Genomic DNA, 15658 nt, shown 5'->3' on the forward strand with positions numbered 1-15658 from the left:
TTGATTTTATTGTTTACTTTTTGACAAGACACTCCAAAGTCCCACCATGCAGGAGCATATCAAGATAAAAATAACTTTGTAAAAGTAAACCAAATTGATCAGTGGAATGTTTGGGAGACATGGCAGAGACCGTTCCTGACCTTTTTAACACAAAAATTTCTTGAGAGTTGGGTTGCGGACTTGCAGTCTTCTAGATCATCATTAGCTGATGGATGGATTTTCAGCACTAACAGTAATTTAGTAAACTGTAAATCTTTGGCCCACTAAACATTTACTTTTAAGAACTTTAGTAAATTTTGGTTAAAAAAAAAAAACCGTAATCTTTCTTTGCTAATTGGCCTTTTACTTTTGTGGCAGGTTATGGGGTTTTGTGCATTGGTCCTGCCATTGAGGAGGAGTGAATCCAAAGGCAGTGGCTTATGTGTTTTGTCCCTTTGCCTATCTACGAGATTATAATTTTAGACAGCTTTTTCTTGTGAGTGTCTTGATTTATTACTAGTATTTTTAAAGGTTGTCATAGGTAATCTTAACCACAACCATACTTCCTCATACAGGGTGGTTCCCTCTAATATATCAGCCTATTAATATAAGTTAAACATTTTTGCAAAATGTACATGTGAAATCTTTTCCTACTAACAGGGACAGGAGCCCCCACATCAACTAACATATTTAATAAGGATTACATAACTATATGCATGATGTTCATGAGCTTGGCTAATAACATTAGTGCCTGGAAATGACAGCTGAAAAACAATGGTCTGATACAGGAGAATATTAGAGCATTTGGATGAAACTTAATATCAAAGAAATTTATTGAACTATAGGGGTTTCAAAAATACCACCAAAGTTGAAAATGACAAAATGATTAACAATGTTGAATAAGAAAATCAACAAAATGAGAAGCATTTAAACAATTAGTCATGGGGGTTATTGGACATTAACTAGTCTAATCTACATTGAAGAAAAAGAGGCCGAAAAATTCATGGAGAAATGGGAATTTATAGTGCTCCTTTTTTAGTTCTTTGACTAAAACTTGATGGATTGGTTTTTTGTTTTGTTCTTAAGAGAAAGGCTGAAAAAGGACAAGTAGAAGTCCATAGAATTAATCTGTATCGAACATGATGTGCCTTATATGCTGCAAAGCAAGGATTTTCTTTTCCATTCTTTCTCTTCTGGGTTGGAACAATCAAAATTTGAAGGGTAAGAAAGCAATTTATCTCCTCCCCAGAAAAACCTGAATAATTCAAGCTTCAAGATTTTCCATATCATCCTAACGTTTTTTTAACAATGCAAAAACTTGGAGAATAAGCGTTTCCCTTTTATTAAATTGAGTTGACTTGGCAATATTTATGGCTGAATCTATTTTATTTGATGACCTCATTTTAGATAATTTAAATAAAATTATAATGTAAACACTCAATTTTAATGCATGTACGAAACACACCAATTTTCCCCCAAAAAGATGTCTTTTCCTTTTGGGCCACTTGTTCAGTGAGATGTAAGTCAAATATAGTTTAGCAGATAAAGCTAAATACTTTTGCAATAGAAAATGGCAGGAGAGACAGCAATTGAAAATTATGATTATAAATTAATTTGAAATTGAATTATTAATAACAATCTATATTCAGGGGGAGGAGGATTGGAACTCCGAAGAGGTGGACTTTTTTTTTGCCTAGTTAGACAGAAAACAGCTTTTACAAGCCAGCTGATCTTTTGACTTTTACCCAGGACAATCTGAGGAAAAGGCTTTCTGATACGCCCCACCCATCACTCACAACCCACAAAAGAAAAACATGAAATTAGAGAGAGAGAGAGAGAGAGAGAGAGAGATATCAATTCTGGTTGGATTTTATTGGATTTTACTGCTCTCCCAAGTAAATGTGCATTTGATGTAAAGGAGTTAGCTTGCTTTTATTTGTGTTGCAATAAAGAGTGAGAAAGGGAAAGATAAAGAGAGAAAGGTCCAGCTTTTTTAGCTGGTTTTTAGTTGTTTCATGGAGGTGTGGATTTTGGGTTGAAGAAGGGATCTTTATATGCTATGTTTTGTTCCTGTTAAGCCCTTTTGGTTCATGTTTTTTCAAGTTTCGTGTTTGGGGAGTTTTCCTTGTTAAAATTTGGGATCTGGGATTTGAGGGTTCCAGGCTTCATTTCTTCAGCCTTTGACTCATTTCCTTTCCAAGTTTTTGTCTTTCTTGTACTTCTCTTCAAAAAAGTTGGCCTTTGACTTTCTTGTACACTTCCAATTCTGGATTCTTTTCTGTGGTTTTTGCACCTGAATTTTTTTTCTTGTTTTTGAACTGATCCTGAGAATCTGAGATGCTTTTTTTCTCAGACTGAGCCTGGGATTTGTTGCTGGATTTTTTCCGCTTTAACATTTTTTTTTGGCTCCGTATGGTTGTTTCTCTCTGACTTGAATCCTTTTTAGCTGAATTTAGTGCTTTCTTGATCTGGTACATGATTCCTCCCTTTTGCTTTGAGTCGTAGGTTTGAAAATCGAACCCACTTATTACTAAAAAGTGGGGTTTTCTTAGATGTGTTAAAAACCCCTTTTCTTGTGGTGAATCTTCAGCTAGTCTTCTTCCTGGGTTTTGTTTCAAGTTTTTGCCGCTTTGATGCATCTTTCACTGTGGAAACCCATATCTCACTGTGCTGCTCTTATCTTTTTAGACAAGAAGAGCAGGAGAAGAGATGGGTCTGAATCTGCAGCTGAAATCAAGAAGAACCCTTCTATTCTCCGGAAACTACACGAGAACAAGCTCAGGGAAGCTCTTGAAGAAGCATCTGAAGAAGGGTCTTTGTTCAAGTCTCAGGACATGGAACCTGATTCACTAGCCAATCAGGATGAGAGCTTGGGACGATCAAGATCCCTTGCTAGGCTCCATGCTCAGCGTGAATTCTTGCGAGCTACATCTCTCGCCGCGGAGCGTATATTTGAGAGTGAAGATTCTATACCTGATGTCCATGAGGCTTTCAATAAGTTCCTTACAATGTACCCAAAATACCAGTCATCAAAGAAGATTGATCAGTTGAGGTCAGATGAGTATGCACATTTGTCACCAAAGGTATGCCTTGATTATTGTGGATTTGGGCTTTTCTCTTATGTTCAAACTTTGCATTACTGGGAGTCTTCTACATTTAGCTTGTCCGAGATAACTGCAAATTTGAGTAACCATGCACTTTATGGTGGTGCGGAAAAAGGCACCGTGGAATATGACATAAAGAGTAGGATAATGGATTATTTGAACATTCCTGAACATGAGTATGGCCTTGTGTTTACTGTAAGTAGGGGGTCTGCGTTTAAGTTACTGGCTGACTCGTATCCTTTTCACACGAATAAGAAATTGTTGACCATGTTTGATTATGAGAGTCAATCTGTGAATTGGATGGCTCAGACTGCTAGGGAGAAGGGTGCAAAAGTTTACAGTGCTTGGTTTAAATGGCCAACTCTTAAACTTTGTTCTACTGATTTGAGAAAGCAGATTTCAAATAAAAAGAGGAGGAAGAAGGATTCCGCTACTGGTCTTTTTGTTTTTCCAGTGCAGTCTAGAGTAACGGGGGCTAAGTATTCGTACCAGTGGATGGCATTGGCTCAGCATAACAATTGGCATGTCTTGCTTGATGCTGGGTCATTGGGTCCCAAAGACATGGATTCACTTGGCCTGTCCTTATTTCGGCCAGATTTCATTATCACATCATTCTACAGGGTGTTTGGATATGATCCAACTGGCTTTGGGTGCCTTCTTATAAAAAAATCAGTCATGGGAAGCCTTCAGAACCAGTCGGGATCTACTGGTTCTGGAATGGTGAAGATTACCCCTGAGTATCCTCTCTATCTGAGTGATTCTGTAGATGGTCTTGATGGATTGGGTGGAATTGAGGACAATGAAGTTGGTGCGAACGGTGATAAGCCCTCTGAAAACCGACCAGGAACACAGTTGCCTGCTTTTTCTGGTGCCTTCACATCTGCTCAGGTTAGGGATGTATTTGATACAGAAATGGATCAAGATAATAGTTCTGACAGAGATGGAGCAAGCACCATATTTGAAGAAACTGAGAGCATTTCTGTAGGAGAAGTGATGAAAAGCCCTGTCTTCAGCGAAGATGAGTCATCAGACAACTCATTCTGGATTGATTTGGGTCAGAGTCCATTGGGATCTGATGGTGCGGGCCAGTTGAATAAACAGAAAATTGCCTCCCCTTTGCCACCTGTTTGGTTTAGTGGCAGGAAGAACCACAAGCGGCTCTCTCCAAAGCCAACATCAAAGATATACGGCAGCCCAATATATGATGATAAAGATGTTAACATGGGGCATGATGATCATCATGTGTTATCCTTTGATGCTGCTGTTCTATCAGTTTCTCAGGAACCGGACCGTGTGAAGGAGATCCCTGAAGAAGAACAGTTTTCAGGAACAAACATCACCTCACGAAATCACAAGAAGGCTTCAGATCATTCGCGTGTTTTGGAAATCCAGGAAGAACAGGGTACCAGTGAACCTCTGTCTGCGGGGTCTGTATCTAATTCTGCTATAAATGGAGCTCGCCTCAATAATTCTTCCGTCTTTCAGAATAATGGCTTAGCAAATTGCTCAACTTCTGAAATTTCCTCAGAGATTAAAGAAAGTGCTATAAGAAGAGAAACTGAAGGTGAATTTAGGTTGTTGGGGAGGAGGGAAGGGAATAGATATAATGGTGGCAGACTTTTTGGTTTAGAAGATGAGCATCCAAGCCAGGGAAGAAGGGTATCCTTTAGCATGGAGAATAACCGTAAAGAGCACCTGAGTCATACTTTGGAACCGGGAGAAGTGTCTGTGACCGGCATTGATGATGAAGACTGCACCAGCGACGGAGAATATGGTGATGGACAAGATCAGGACAGGAGGGAGCCTGAGATAATATGTCGGCATCTTGATCATGTTAATATGTTGGGGCTCAATAAAACCACTCTTAGATTACGTTTTTTGATTAATTGGCTTGTAACCTCATTACTGCAGCTCAAACTACCTAGTCCGGATGGAGATGGCAGAGTGAATCTTGTTCACATCTATGGCTCAAAAATAAAATATGAAAGGGGTGCTGCCGTGGCTTTCAATGTGAGGGACAGGAACCGGGGCCTCATTAATCCAGAGATTGTACAGAAGTTGGCTGAAAGAGAAGGTATCTATCTCGGCATTGGTTTCCTCAGTCACATACGAATATTAGATAGCCCAGGACAACAACGAGGGGCTTTGAACCTTGAAGATACTTCCCTGTGCAGACCGATGGAAAATGGGCAACATGATGGGAAAAGTGGGTTCGTTAGAGTTGAGGTTGTCACAGCTTCTCTCGGCTTCCTGACTAATTTTGAGGATGTCTATAAGTTGTGGGGTTTTATGGCAAAATTCCTTAACCCAGATTTAATCAGAGAGGGTACACTTCCAACCGTTGCCGAAGAGGAGTCAGAGATCTAACTCCTGAAGTTGAGCAATTCAAGATCATTTGCAAAATAATCTGAGAGTCCGAGTGGAAGATTCAGAAGACCCTGGAGAGGATTTGGGGGCAACTGTATATGGATAGCTTGCTCTTCCTCAAGACTCTCGGATGCAAGCGGGTGAATTTGTTAATTCATGTTTGTTGCTGCTTGAAAATTTCATTTTATCTTTTTGGGTTCTTCTAAAGTTGGCTTTAGAAATATGTACCATTTTGGAAGTTACCGTCACCTCAAAGCAGGAGTACATGGACACAACTGTTACCACTTAGCATTCTGCTTTTGGTTTATACACATTTAATTTTCCTTCTCTGTAAAAAGAAGTAGCTAATTTCAGCTTCTGCAGTTCAAATTCATTCACTACAATTCTGATTTGTCTACTTGTTATTGAACCATTTTGCATTTGATCCAAGTCAGGACAGACAAGCTTTAAAGTGATATGGACTAGAAGTCTAGAAGGAATGGATAGTCTTTCCAGTTTCCTTCTAGGCTTTGTTGGAAGTTAGAAATTTGTGTTGGCTATAAACTAAATTATGTTTTGGTGTCAAATTAGAAGGCATGAAAGTGTTAGAAAATCCAGGGTGGATGCTGGTGGGTGAAACATATTGTTCATTGTAGCCAATTTTCACAAAGGATTAGGTTTTTAAGTTTTGATAGGTCCTACAACATCTGAATAACATGATAATCTTTCGAAAGAATAGAATGGATTGGAATTGGTAAATTTGCGACAGTAGTTTGATGTTGAGCAAGAAATAGATGATGCAATGCCCGATTATGAAACTGGATAAATTAGTCAAAGAAATCAAAGGTGGACTAATTCAAGAGTCTGTTGGATTTCCTTTTCTACCGGTAATTATCAGAGGTTGGGCCACACCGATTGGGTTTTGTTTCCCATGGGATGTAATGCTGAAGTTACGTATCAATATCATCCTGCTTCTCTCTTTTTTGGTTCTGTGTAGGTTCCAGGTTCTAGAAAAAAAAAAAAATTTTAAGTTATAAAATACAATATATCTTATTTTGATACGAAAGATTGAACAATTTATTATCTCCAAATTTTTTTCTTATAAAAAAAAAAAAAAACCAAAATCACCCGAACCTTGTCAATTTTGAACCTGGTGATGGTGAAACGTTGACAAACTTCATCTAATTGGAGATGCAGTTGGCCACCAGTTAAAACTGTTGGATATGGAAGATTGTGCATGTCATCATCCAGAAGTGTTATTATTACTATTAACACGCGTAAACCAAATATAAAAATGTAATAAGACAAAAGCTTCTGAATTGTTAAAAGGCCATTATCAGAAGCTCTAAGAACATATCTCCCCACTATATTTGCACTTTATTATTATTAAATAAGGGATAAGGTACAATGACATCTGCAGATAACAATGAGTGAAAGCAACAAGTGGCCAGAAAATTGAATTTCTGATTCATGCATCCTCTAAAGCTATCCCTGTCTCTATTCAATTGGCTGCTTTAGCACGATGAACCACTTGAGTAGGCAACGACCATAACCTAAAGAAAGCAGATTCCAAATCTATATAACACCAAAGCAACCAAATCAGAATAAAACTATTGACAAAGCACCATCATTTAACACCCTGGATCGGGTACGAGCAGGTAAGCAAAGTATGATCAGGATTATCTTAGTTTGGCCACAGCAGAGATATACACCCAACTTTCTAGCTTCCATGCATTGCAGAAGATCAGGAGAAGAATCATAGGATGGAATGCTAAAAGCCAACTTATGAATCCATTGCCTTTAAAAGAAATGCAGTCTCCAAAGCTGACTCTTTGCACTGAAGATATCTATTTTCCTCTACAATATCTGTCATTAAATTAAGTAGTATTGGATGTTTGGGGTCATAAATAGTTTGTTCCCGAACTCGACTGACCCATTTTGCCGCTTCCCATACCCCAAATCTGAAAAAAAAAAGTCAAATATAAAGGCAGTAATGCCCACTTAGATTACAAGGAAAAAGATATTACCAATTTCTAGAAGGCTCAATGCAGTACTATTTGTTGGTTTTGCATTTCCCTTTTAAACTCTGTTTAGATGCAAAGAGAAACAACTTTGTGGCTATCAATTCCTAAAGCCTTGATGTCTCCTCTCTCTCCCTCTTTAAAATATAAACCTAGAAGTTCTCTTAACCGAACAAAGCACAGTTAACAAGAAGAGCTACTTACCGTGTGTTGAAAGATGAGGATACTAATACGGTTGGATAAAGAGCATCCTTCCGAATATTGTCATAGGGAGAAAATTTCCTTATGGCTTGAAAATCATCAATATCCCCAGGGTACCCAAATTCTTCATAATCGACTGCTGTGAGAGGTAAAATGGGATAGAGAAGAGTGTTGGTTGCATCTAAAAATGGAACCTGAAACAGATAAAAAGATGTAATGAGTTTACCTAGAATTAAAAAAACAATAAAACCCACCTATACCCATATGAAATTCTAAAGTACCTAGTAACAAATTCTTGCAGGCATATAATGGCAAATATTACTTTCTGTTTTAGTGCTTCGTTTCTCACAATTTCAGGGGAAAAAAAAAGGAATAATAATAGCAGATAGATTTTTCCCTATAAGAATGCTGAAAGCAAATATGTCTAATCAGCGCAAGCAAATTAATAATACGCAGCAAGTATAATAGAGCAAACTCAAAAACAAGCAGAGAGATCTGTCATACCTTCAAAACTGCAGCACGAAATAACTCAGGGCAGCAATTAATGGCTGAGGCAACCAGGAGACCTCCAGCACTATATCCCCAACCTGCAAGCTTGTTTTCTTGCACAATCTCTTTTTCAACAAGGTACTTTGCGCAAGAGACATAATCTCTAATTGAATTCTGTTTCTTTGTGCGTCTGCCATCATGATGCCACTTCTTACCACCACCGCCACCACCTCTACAATGTAATTTTAAAAAAACATCAGAACCACTTCATAAAGTAGTATAAAATCAAATAATGCTATAGAAAACTGATGGTAAGAATAGCCAGAAGAACTACTATAATTGTAATGAAAAACAAACCTTACATCAGCATAAGCAACAATCCAACCACGATCAAGGAGGCTTTTCAACTCATTGCGCCATCGTTTATCAAGTATTTCACCATAAGCTCCATGCCCATGAAGCAATCCAGGGCTTTGGTTATCCTTTCTATTTTTGCGTGAGTAAACAATAGTTAAAGGAACCACAGCCCCATCATAAGAAGAGACATTGTGATGTTCACAAGCATAATATTCAGACAGGTCATTCCACAAGTTATCATCTTCAGATTTGACATCATTAATAGAAGAAAGTTTGACATTTGTTGACTTCTCAGCAATGGCTGAAGTTAAAGCTGTACCGTACAAAACCCGGGTTCTTTCATGAAGCATATTTTGCTGTTGAATGATATTCCACTTGCCATTTGATAAGTCATAATCAACCACAGCATCAGGCATCTGCAAATAATAATAAAAAAAGAATGTCAATATTGATGAAGATTTGAATAATTTTAACATAGATGGTGGGAAAGCAAAAAAAATAAACATGGATAAACAAGATGTGAAAAGTAAAGAAACATAACTAACAATATCACTTAAAATCATGAATGAAAATGCTGCCATGAGAGCTACTGAATGTCATATATTTACTCAAGCTAGAGGAGAAACATGAACAGTTGCTGCACCGAATCTAGCAGATGACATGCAAATTCAAATCAAGTAGGAATCAACCTAAGCCATAACAAAAAAATTTTAATCTCTAGAAGCCATTCAGGAAACAAATTGATTTAAGCAGCTTATATTCAAAACTAAAAACCCAAATTACTAACAGTAGAGACAACATATCCATCACTGACACCAGATACTTATAGCTCCATCAAACTTTCTTTTTATTTTTCTAACCATGCTTAAACAGGATCTATGAATCAAAGTTCTACAAAATTACCCCTAAGTAGAAATGAAAAGGGAATAGCTGCTCTATATTAAGAGATAAATAATGTTCAGATGGTAATCATCTACATACCACAGGGGAAGATATTGTGAATCGCATAGTTGTGGAGTAGTAGTCATAGTTTGGCCCTGGAGAAATTTTACAAACATGCTTTGGAAGAGGAAGGAAATGAGGGTGAAGCTCCCTCAGATGAACTGCTTGCTGCCATAATAACAGAAGACAGGAGGAGAGTAGATGTAAAAATGCCCATAAAGAGAAAGGGCAACAAGGGAGGAAAAGGAAGAGAAATGAAGTATGAGAGTGATAAGCACAAAAAAAAAAAACTTTTATTTTCTTACCTTCCCACCTGGCAATGGTAGAGCAATAGAGCATATTCCATAATTCGGACCTTCCCTTGTAATAAGAACCAGATGTGAGTTGCAGAAATCAACATCCTCTATAACCAACTCTTGATCATCAATGAATAAATTCTGCAGTACATAAGACATGGGATTACTTAAATAACACAGCTAGCAGTGGTAGCATTTGAAACAGAGCAAGAAATGCCAACAGGCATGAGCACATATCATTGAACCTCGGTGCAAAAGACATGGACATGGACACACAAAAATAAAAGGAGGAATGTACATTTACAAACCATGGGAAGAAAAAAAAAAAAGATATAAAGGAAGTCATATACCAACCTCCCAAATTCTAGGATTGGACGAAGAATCAACAGGGCTTCGAAGAAGATAATGACTATCAACTATTTGTCCATCCTTGGCTGCATCTGTGAATAAATAGAGGTATCCCTGATGATGCTCAAGAATGCAGTGAACAATACCTTCACTCTCCCAAACTAATGTCATGCCAGAAAATGGGTCAGCTGCATTTATCAGAAAGACCTAAAATATGGTAAAAAATGTTACATCATTCAAGAATAATCAATTTACAACAATCCGAAGCTGACAACAAGCCAATTTTGCTTCCAAGATACCTTTGAAGATGTAGGAGAAAATGTATTAGCTGTCACAAAATGGAAATCTTTTGTGTGCCTTATGTTTACATAGACATTTTCATCTTGTTCTTCCAGCAGCAAAACATCTTCATCAGTTGATCCAATCATGCTACAGTATATCCTAAAATGAAATCAAATTTCCAACTAGATTTTGTTAAATTCATTTGACAACCAAAAAATAATGAATAGATATGTAAGTGAATTCATGATAAAACCAGCAGAATTTCCACCTAAATGGCCTCTTATTTTCATCAGTAACGACATAGAGCAATGCCTGTCCATCCTTGACCCATGCCAAATTTGAAACACGATTTGCATAAGGCTTGCTGCATAATGCACCAGTATTCAAATTCCTTACAGACAACTTGAAGTAGTCATTGTCCTTATCATACATGGTGTACGCAAGAAACTTATGGCCTGGCGATATCTCCGATAATTCTTCATAAGCATAACCTTTAAACACATAAGAGAAAGAAATGTCAAACTAAGTCTCAGAAGCAAATAAAAGAAGAGGGTAATCTTCCATTTTCAACAATACCTCCAAATCTCTCAGCTTCTTGATTGTAATCAAGCAGCTTCTGCTCAATCCTCTTCCCAGAAGTAAAATCAAATCCAGCACCTGGATACTTATGAGAAATGAACTCCTCATTCAAGCTCGCCAATCTCCTACATAGCACTGGATACTGCTTCCCTTCTTCCACCCTTCTATAATACAACCTGCAAAATTATTCAGATTTCAACTAATATACCTATTTTCATTCTCATAAAAAGAATCAAATACGACAATAAGGTAACTTAACAAAAGAGTTTAACCTATTAGCCATATATCCATTAACATTTTCATATGAAAAGGCAAAAAAAAAAAAAAGGAATAATGGAATTTAGAATCCATTTACTTCCTCAAAGACTGTGAGTAAAAAGTAAAATCATATTTAATTAAAACAAGCAACTTAAAAAATATTAACTTTATATCCAAGATTATCTCCTATGAAAGCGAAAGCAGTTATTTTGCTATTAAAAAACTTAAATTTTTAACATTTCGTTCTCAGAAACATAACATTATTCAGAAGAAAAAAATAGGTTGTAAAAATTAACAACCAAACAGAACCTAAGAAAACTCAAGGTTTTACTAAATACCCAGTTCGGCAGTTTCGTTTTTTTAACAAAAAACAAAGGTAAAAATGCAAGAATGAAGAAAGTACCAAGGACCCCAACGGATTGGAGGGGTAGAGAGGTCAAAGTTCAAGCGAGAAGCCATCTCAGACTGTAGCTTATTTTGGAGGCGTTCAGTGTCTAGCATGACAGCCTCAGTATACTTTTCTTCTTGTTCCATGTACATGTCCATATGGCGCATGGCGACTTTGTCTTGGAGAGAAGACATCCAGGAGTAAGGATCTTCCCAAGTGAAATCATGGAAAGTCAACGTTTGCGATTTTTGAGGGGCTTTTGGAGGCTTCGGTGGGGAGGGTGGAGTTGGAGTTTTGGGAGGTTTATAGTTGGTTGAGCGGTGATAATGGTTGTGGTGGGAGAGTATGGTGGTTGAACGGTGGCGAATGGCGGTTAGGAGGTGGCGTAACATTTGATGTGGTTAACAGTAGGGGTTTTGGAGAAATTCCCACAAGGTTTAGTATGGGTTTTTTTATATAGATGGTCGAGTTGGGTTTGGATACTTTCTTTTCTCTTCTTATTATATCGTACAAAGCCTAAGACGAGTTTCATACATTAACACTTTCTAGTTTAACGTTAACAAGGGCGATTAAATGATCGATTCGATCGATTTTAAAAAATTAATAATTTAATTAATTAATTTTTATTTAATAAATAATTAAATTAATTAAAATTTTTTAAATAATAGATTATAATTGAATCAATTAAAATTGATTTTGTTTTATTAATTTTATTAAATAATTAATTTTTTTATTTTTTATAATAAATAATTATTTAATTATAAATTTAATCTAAAAAAATTTAAACTCAAATATTATTTAAATTAAATCATAAAAAAATTTAATAATTTCAAATAACATTGTTGCAAGAAAAAAATAAATAAAAATATTAATCTCAACTTATTTTTATCTATTAAAAATTGATTAATTCGATTGATTATTAATTTTAAAAATTAAAATTAATTTAATTAATTAATCAATTTAAAAAATTAATTATAATAAAAATTGAATAAATCAAACCAAATTAATTATTTTTTATCTATTTTAATCCGTTAAATCGGTTTGAACCGATTCATGCTTATCCCTAAATACTATAATTTTTATTTTTATTTTTGTGATAAGAGTTTCACTAGTTTTGACTATGGAAACAGAAGTAGATGGCAAATGGAACTTGCGAAGATGATCAAGGGTGTTTTTATTATTATTATTTTTTAATGAGTCACAATAAATGGGTATTTATGCATCAAAATTTGTCTAAAAACTGTGCTTTGCTAGGTTTTGCAACTCATGCATATCCATTAAAAGTTGGTTGAATGCTCTGATCACAAACCAAAAGATGCGTGTGTTGCATTGTTCTTTTTCCTATGACAACCCACTCCAATGAGAAGAAAACCAGGGCCAAAAGACAGGCCAGGCTTTTTCAAGGTTCTGCTTTGATGACTTCCCTGAGCGATTGTTATTACATCTCTCTCCTTCTCAGCAAACTATACCATTACCATATTCACTTTGATATTCCCATACCCATATTTTCAACTGGAATTGTCTGGTAATTATAGTTGTTCTTCTATACAAACAGGAACAACATTTTCATGGAATCTGAAAAACTTCTTGATTTTTTCTTTGCTTCTGTTTTTTTTTTCTTTAAATCATTAATTTTTCAAGCATTCTTACTTTGTCCACACTCTTTAAACCCTCAACTAGTTACGGTTCCATTAACATTTGATGATTAGTTGAATTAGTTCAGTTCCATTACCCTGTTTTGGTTTAACATGGTTAGATTTTTTTTTTTACTTAATTTATTTTTTTGCTCTTGCCATGATTGATATTGATTGAATTTGTTGTAGCAAATTCCACCATCATTTGCCAAGTTCTTTTATGGAACACCACGACCTCAGAAGATCAAGCTTCAGAACTCTGGGAGAAGTTTTTGGCAAGTTAATGTGGTGAAAATTGACAACAAGTTGTTCTTTAAAAAGGGTTGGGGGGCCTTTGTAAAAGACAATCTTTTAGAGCTTAAAGACTTTGTAGTTTTTAATTATGTTGGGAGATCAATATTTAGATTAACCATCTTTGGGAGAAATGCATGTGAAAAAGATGTCACTGCTGTCCCTAGGAAGAGTGATAAATTTGTTTCAGGTAAAGGAAGGAAGAAAAAAGAGGAAAACAATGATGAACAACGAACAGGCTAGTGAGGATAGTATGCTTGACCATGGAGAAAGAAATACAAAGATGTCAGATGAGTGTAGAGGTAATCAAAGGGGTGAAGTAAGAATGTTTGACAATGAGAAAAGATATGGAAGATATGGAAAGGTATCAGATAAGAATGGAGCTAATCCATCCGATTCAAAAATTAATGACAAGCCTGAAGAGATTAAGATAGAAGAAACTGATGAGGAGGATGTCATCTCAGTTGAAACTGTGGATAAGATTCCTAAGTTGGGGGAGAAGAGGGAAAGTTCAGTATCCAAACCATCAGTTCCTTGCATTCATCCCAAAGGCAAATAAGCTGGTGGATCCTGGTCAGAGAGAGCTGCAGGTTCAGAAAAATCAAGGGGTTCTAAATTTATTTTCCTTCCCCCACTCTTCTAATATAATGCCATTCTATTATTTGGTTTTCAGAAAATCAAAGAAATCCTCTATACTTTGTATTAACGTTCACATTTAAGTACAAGTTTCAATATATGTCCAATCTTGATTTTTCTGTAGGAGGTAGTGCAGTCAAGCCCACCATCTGGAACTGCAAGCAACAAAAGGTTCTTGATAAGAATGCCCACAAACTGACGGGCAAAGAAAAATCTTTAGCTCTTCAAAGAGCTAAAATGGCATTTAAATCAAAGAATCCTTTTGTCACGGTTGTAATACAGCCATCCTACATTGGTATTGGGAAAAATAAGAATAATATGGTAAGCGTTCAACTCATAGCCTAGCCACCAATTGCTGATCATATGAATAATCCTGTGATATGCTTCAATAAGAGTAATTATTTAGTTTTGTGGTGTAATTCTTGCCTAGTTAGTTTGCGCCGAGGCAAAATTAGTTTTCTTTCTTTCTTTAATCTGTGCAGAATATACCTCCGAAATTTGTCAAGGCATACTTTAAGAAGGAGCACAACAATGTTATCCTTCAGGTTCCAGGTGGTAAAGCATGGCCTATGAAGTATTATGTCTCCAAACAAACAAAACTAGCAGCAAAACTAAATTGTGGTTGGATGGCCTTCGCACTTGATAATCATTTAGCAGTGGGTGATGCTTGTGTTTTTGAGCTGATTAACAGAAATGAAAATATTCTGAGAGTCAGAATATTTAGGAATATGTATAATCAAAATGATACCTAGTGGCACAGATGAAGAAGTCCACTCATGTTTCTTATTGTAGACATAGTTTGCTTGCTTCTTTATTTAAGAAATGAAAAGTCTAGTTTGATGGACTGGTATAAATCTTTGTTCATTTGTGTATTTATCAATTCTATTGTTAGAACAGAAGATATCATATGAATCATCATATCCCCTGGAGATTTAAAGCACCATAGCATGGCATTTGATGCAGTAGCTAAAACAGCCTTGAAGAGCAATCTTACAGCTGCTACAGACAGTAAGCACCAACGTCTTTTCTTGTGCATTTACATTGGGATAGTATGTACACAGGCATTGATGATTAATACACGCCTTTTCTTGCCTAGAAATTAGACATCAATGCGAGAAGGAACTTGCTTCCGTGCTATAAAATGAGTGTCCACTTAAGCTGAAGTTGGCTCTCTGTTCATCCCATTTTAGATTCTCCCTTGCAAATGTAAGAGCTGCATCAACGCTGTTGGGTTCCAAAGAACGAGACCGGCCATGCTGGTCTGTTCGGCCCCAAACCTAATCATAAACTCAGAAGAAGTATTCTTCACTTTCGGTAGTAGCTCTATCTTTCCATGTTATTTTGCTTAATTCTTATTCTTACTTTATTTGCACCACCTTGGAAACTGGGATTTTAATGTCAAAATGTTTGCTTTCAATCTTCTACAAGGAAATGTTCCGATCCTTTTATTTAAATCAAAATGTGAGCTTCAAAGATCAAACCAATAAGTCCACTTTGAGACTTTGAC

At 36.3% G+C, this 15658-nt stretch overlaps 2 protein-coding genes across 5 annotated transcripts; one reads left to right on the plus strand and one right to left on the minus strand.

Annotated features, from left to right (window-relative positions):
- The first annotated feature begins 1572 nt into the window (after positions 1 to 1572).
- Positions 1573 to 5847, plus strand: LOC111317138 (uncharacterized). Its single transcript, XM_022919499.2, has one exon. The coding sequence runs from the start codon at positions 2613 to 2615 to the stop codon at positions 5448 to 5450; it is 2838 nt and encodes a 945-aa protein (XP_022775234.2). The 5' UTR covers positions 1573 to 2612; the 3' UTR covers positions 5451 to 5847.
- Positions 5848 to 6768: 921 nt separating this feature from the next.
- On the minus strand, positions 6769 to 12098 carry LOC111317139 (Prolyl oligopeptidase family protein). Of its 4 annotated transcripts, none has more exons than XR_016333050.1 (11): positions 11606 to 12098; positions 10942 to 11120; positions 10634 to 10856; positions 10383 to 10524; positions 10090 to 10290; positions 9745 to 9876; positions 9479 to 9607; positions 8503 to 8913; positions 8156 to 8370; positions 7655 to 7845; positions 6769 to 7390 (listed from the first exon to the last, which is right to left on the minus strand). XR_016333050.1 is itself a non-coding variant. In XM_022919500.2 (11 exons), the coding sequence occupies exons 1-11, from the start codon at positions 11980 to 11982 to the stop codon at positions 7213 to 7215; spliced, it is 2385 nt and encodes a 794-aa protein (XP_022775235.2). In that variant the 5' UTR covers positions 11983 to 12094; the 3' UTR covers positions 6769 to 7212. The 4 variants fall into 4 exon arrangements, 3 of the variants coding, with proteins under 3 accessions (XP_022775235.2, XP_022775236.2, XP_089609472.1); XM_022919500.2 differs by having other exon boundaries at positions 8156 to 8372; positions 8498 to 8913; positions 11606 to 12094; XM_089753346.1 differs by having other exon boundaries at positions 7384 to 7515; positions 8156 to 8372; positions 8498 to 8913; positions 11606 to 12096.
- Between the last annotated feature and the right edge of the window lie 3560 nt (positions 12099 to 15658).

This window comes from Durio zibethinus, chromosome 24 (assembly GCF_047325235.1).
Source record: "Durio zibethinus cultivar Kanyao isolate XHJ-2024 chromosome 24, ASM4732523v1, whole genome shotgun sequence".
NCBI lineage: Eukaryota > Viridiplantae > Streptophyta > Magnoliopsida > Malvales > Malvaceae > Durio > Durio zibethinus.

Excerpts from the sequence above, each read along its gene's own strand:
- LOC111317138 (XM_022919499.2), top strand. The coding sequence starts at position 2,613 with ATGCATCTTTCACTGTGGAAACCCATATCTCACTGTGCTGCTCTTATC.
- LOC111317139 (XM_022919500.2), bottom strand. The coding sequence starts at position 11,982 with ATGTTACGCCACCTCCTAACCGCCATTCGCCACCGTTCAACCACCATA. Across the intron at positions 10,525-10,633 it reads GAAAATAAGAGGCCATTTAG|GATATACTGTAGCATGATTG; the intron begins GTGGAAATTCTG and ends ATTTCATTTTAG. Across the intron at positions 9,608-9,744 it reads TACCATTGCCAGGTGGGAAG|CAAGCAGTTCATCTGAGGGA; the intron begins GTAAGAAAATAA and ends TTATTATGGCAG.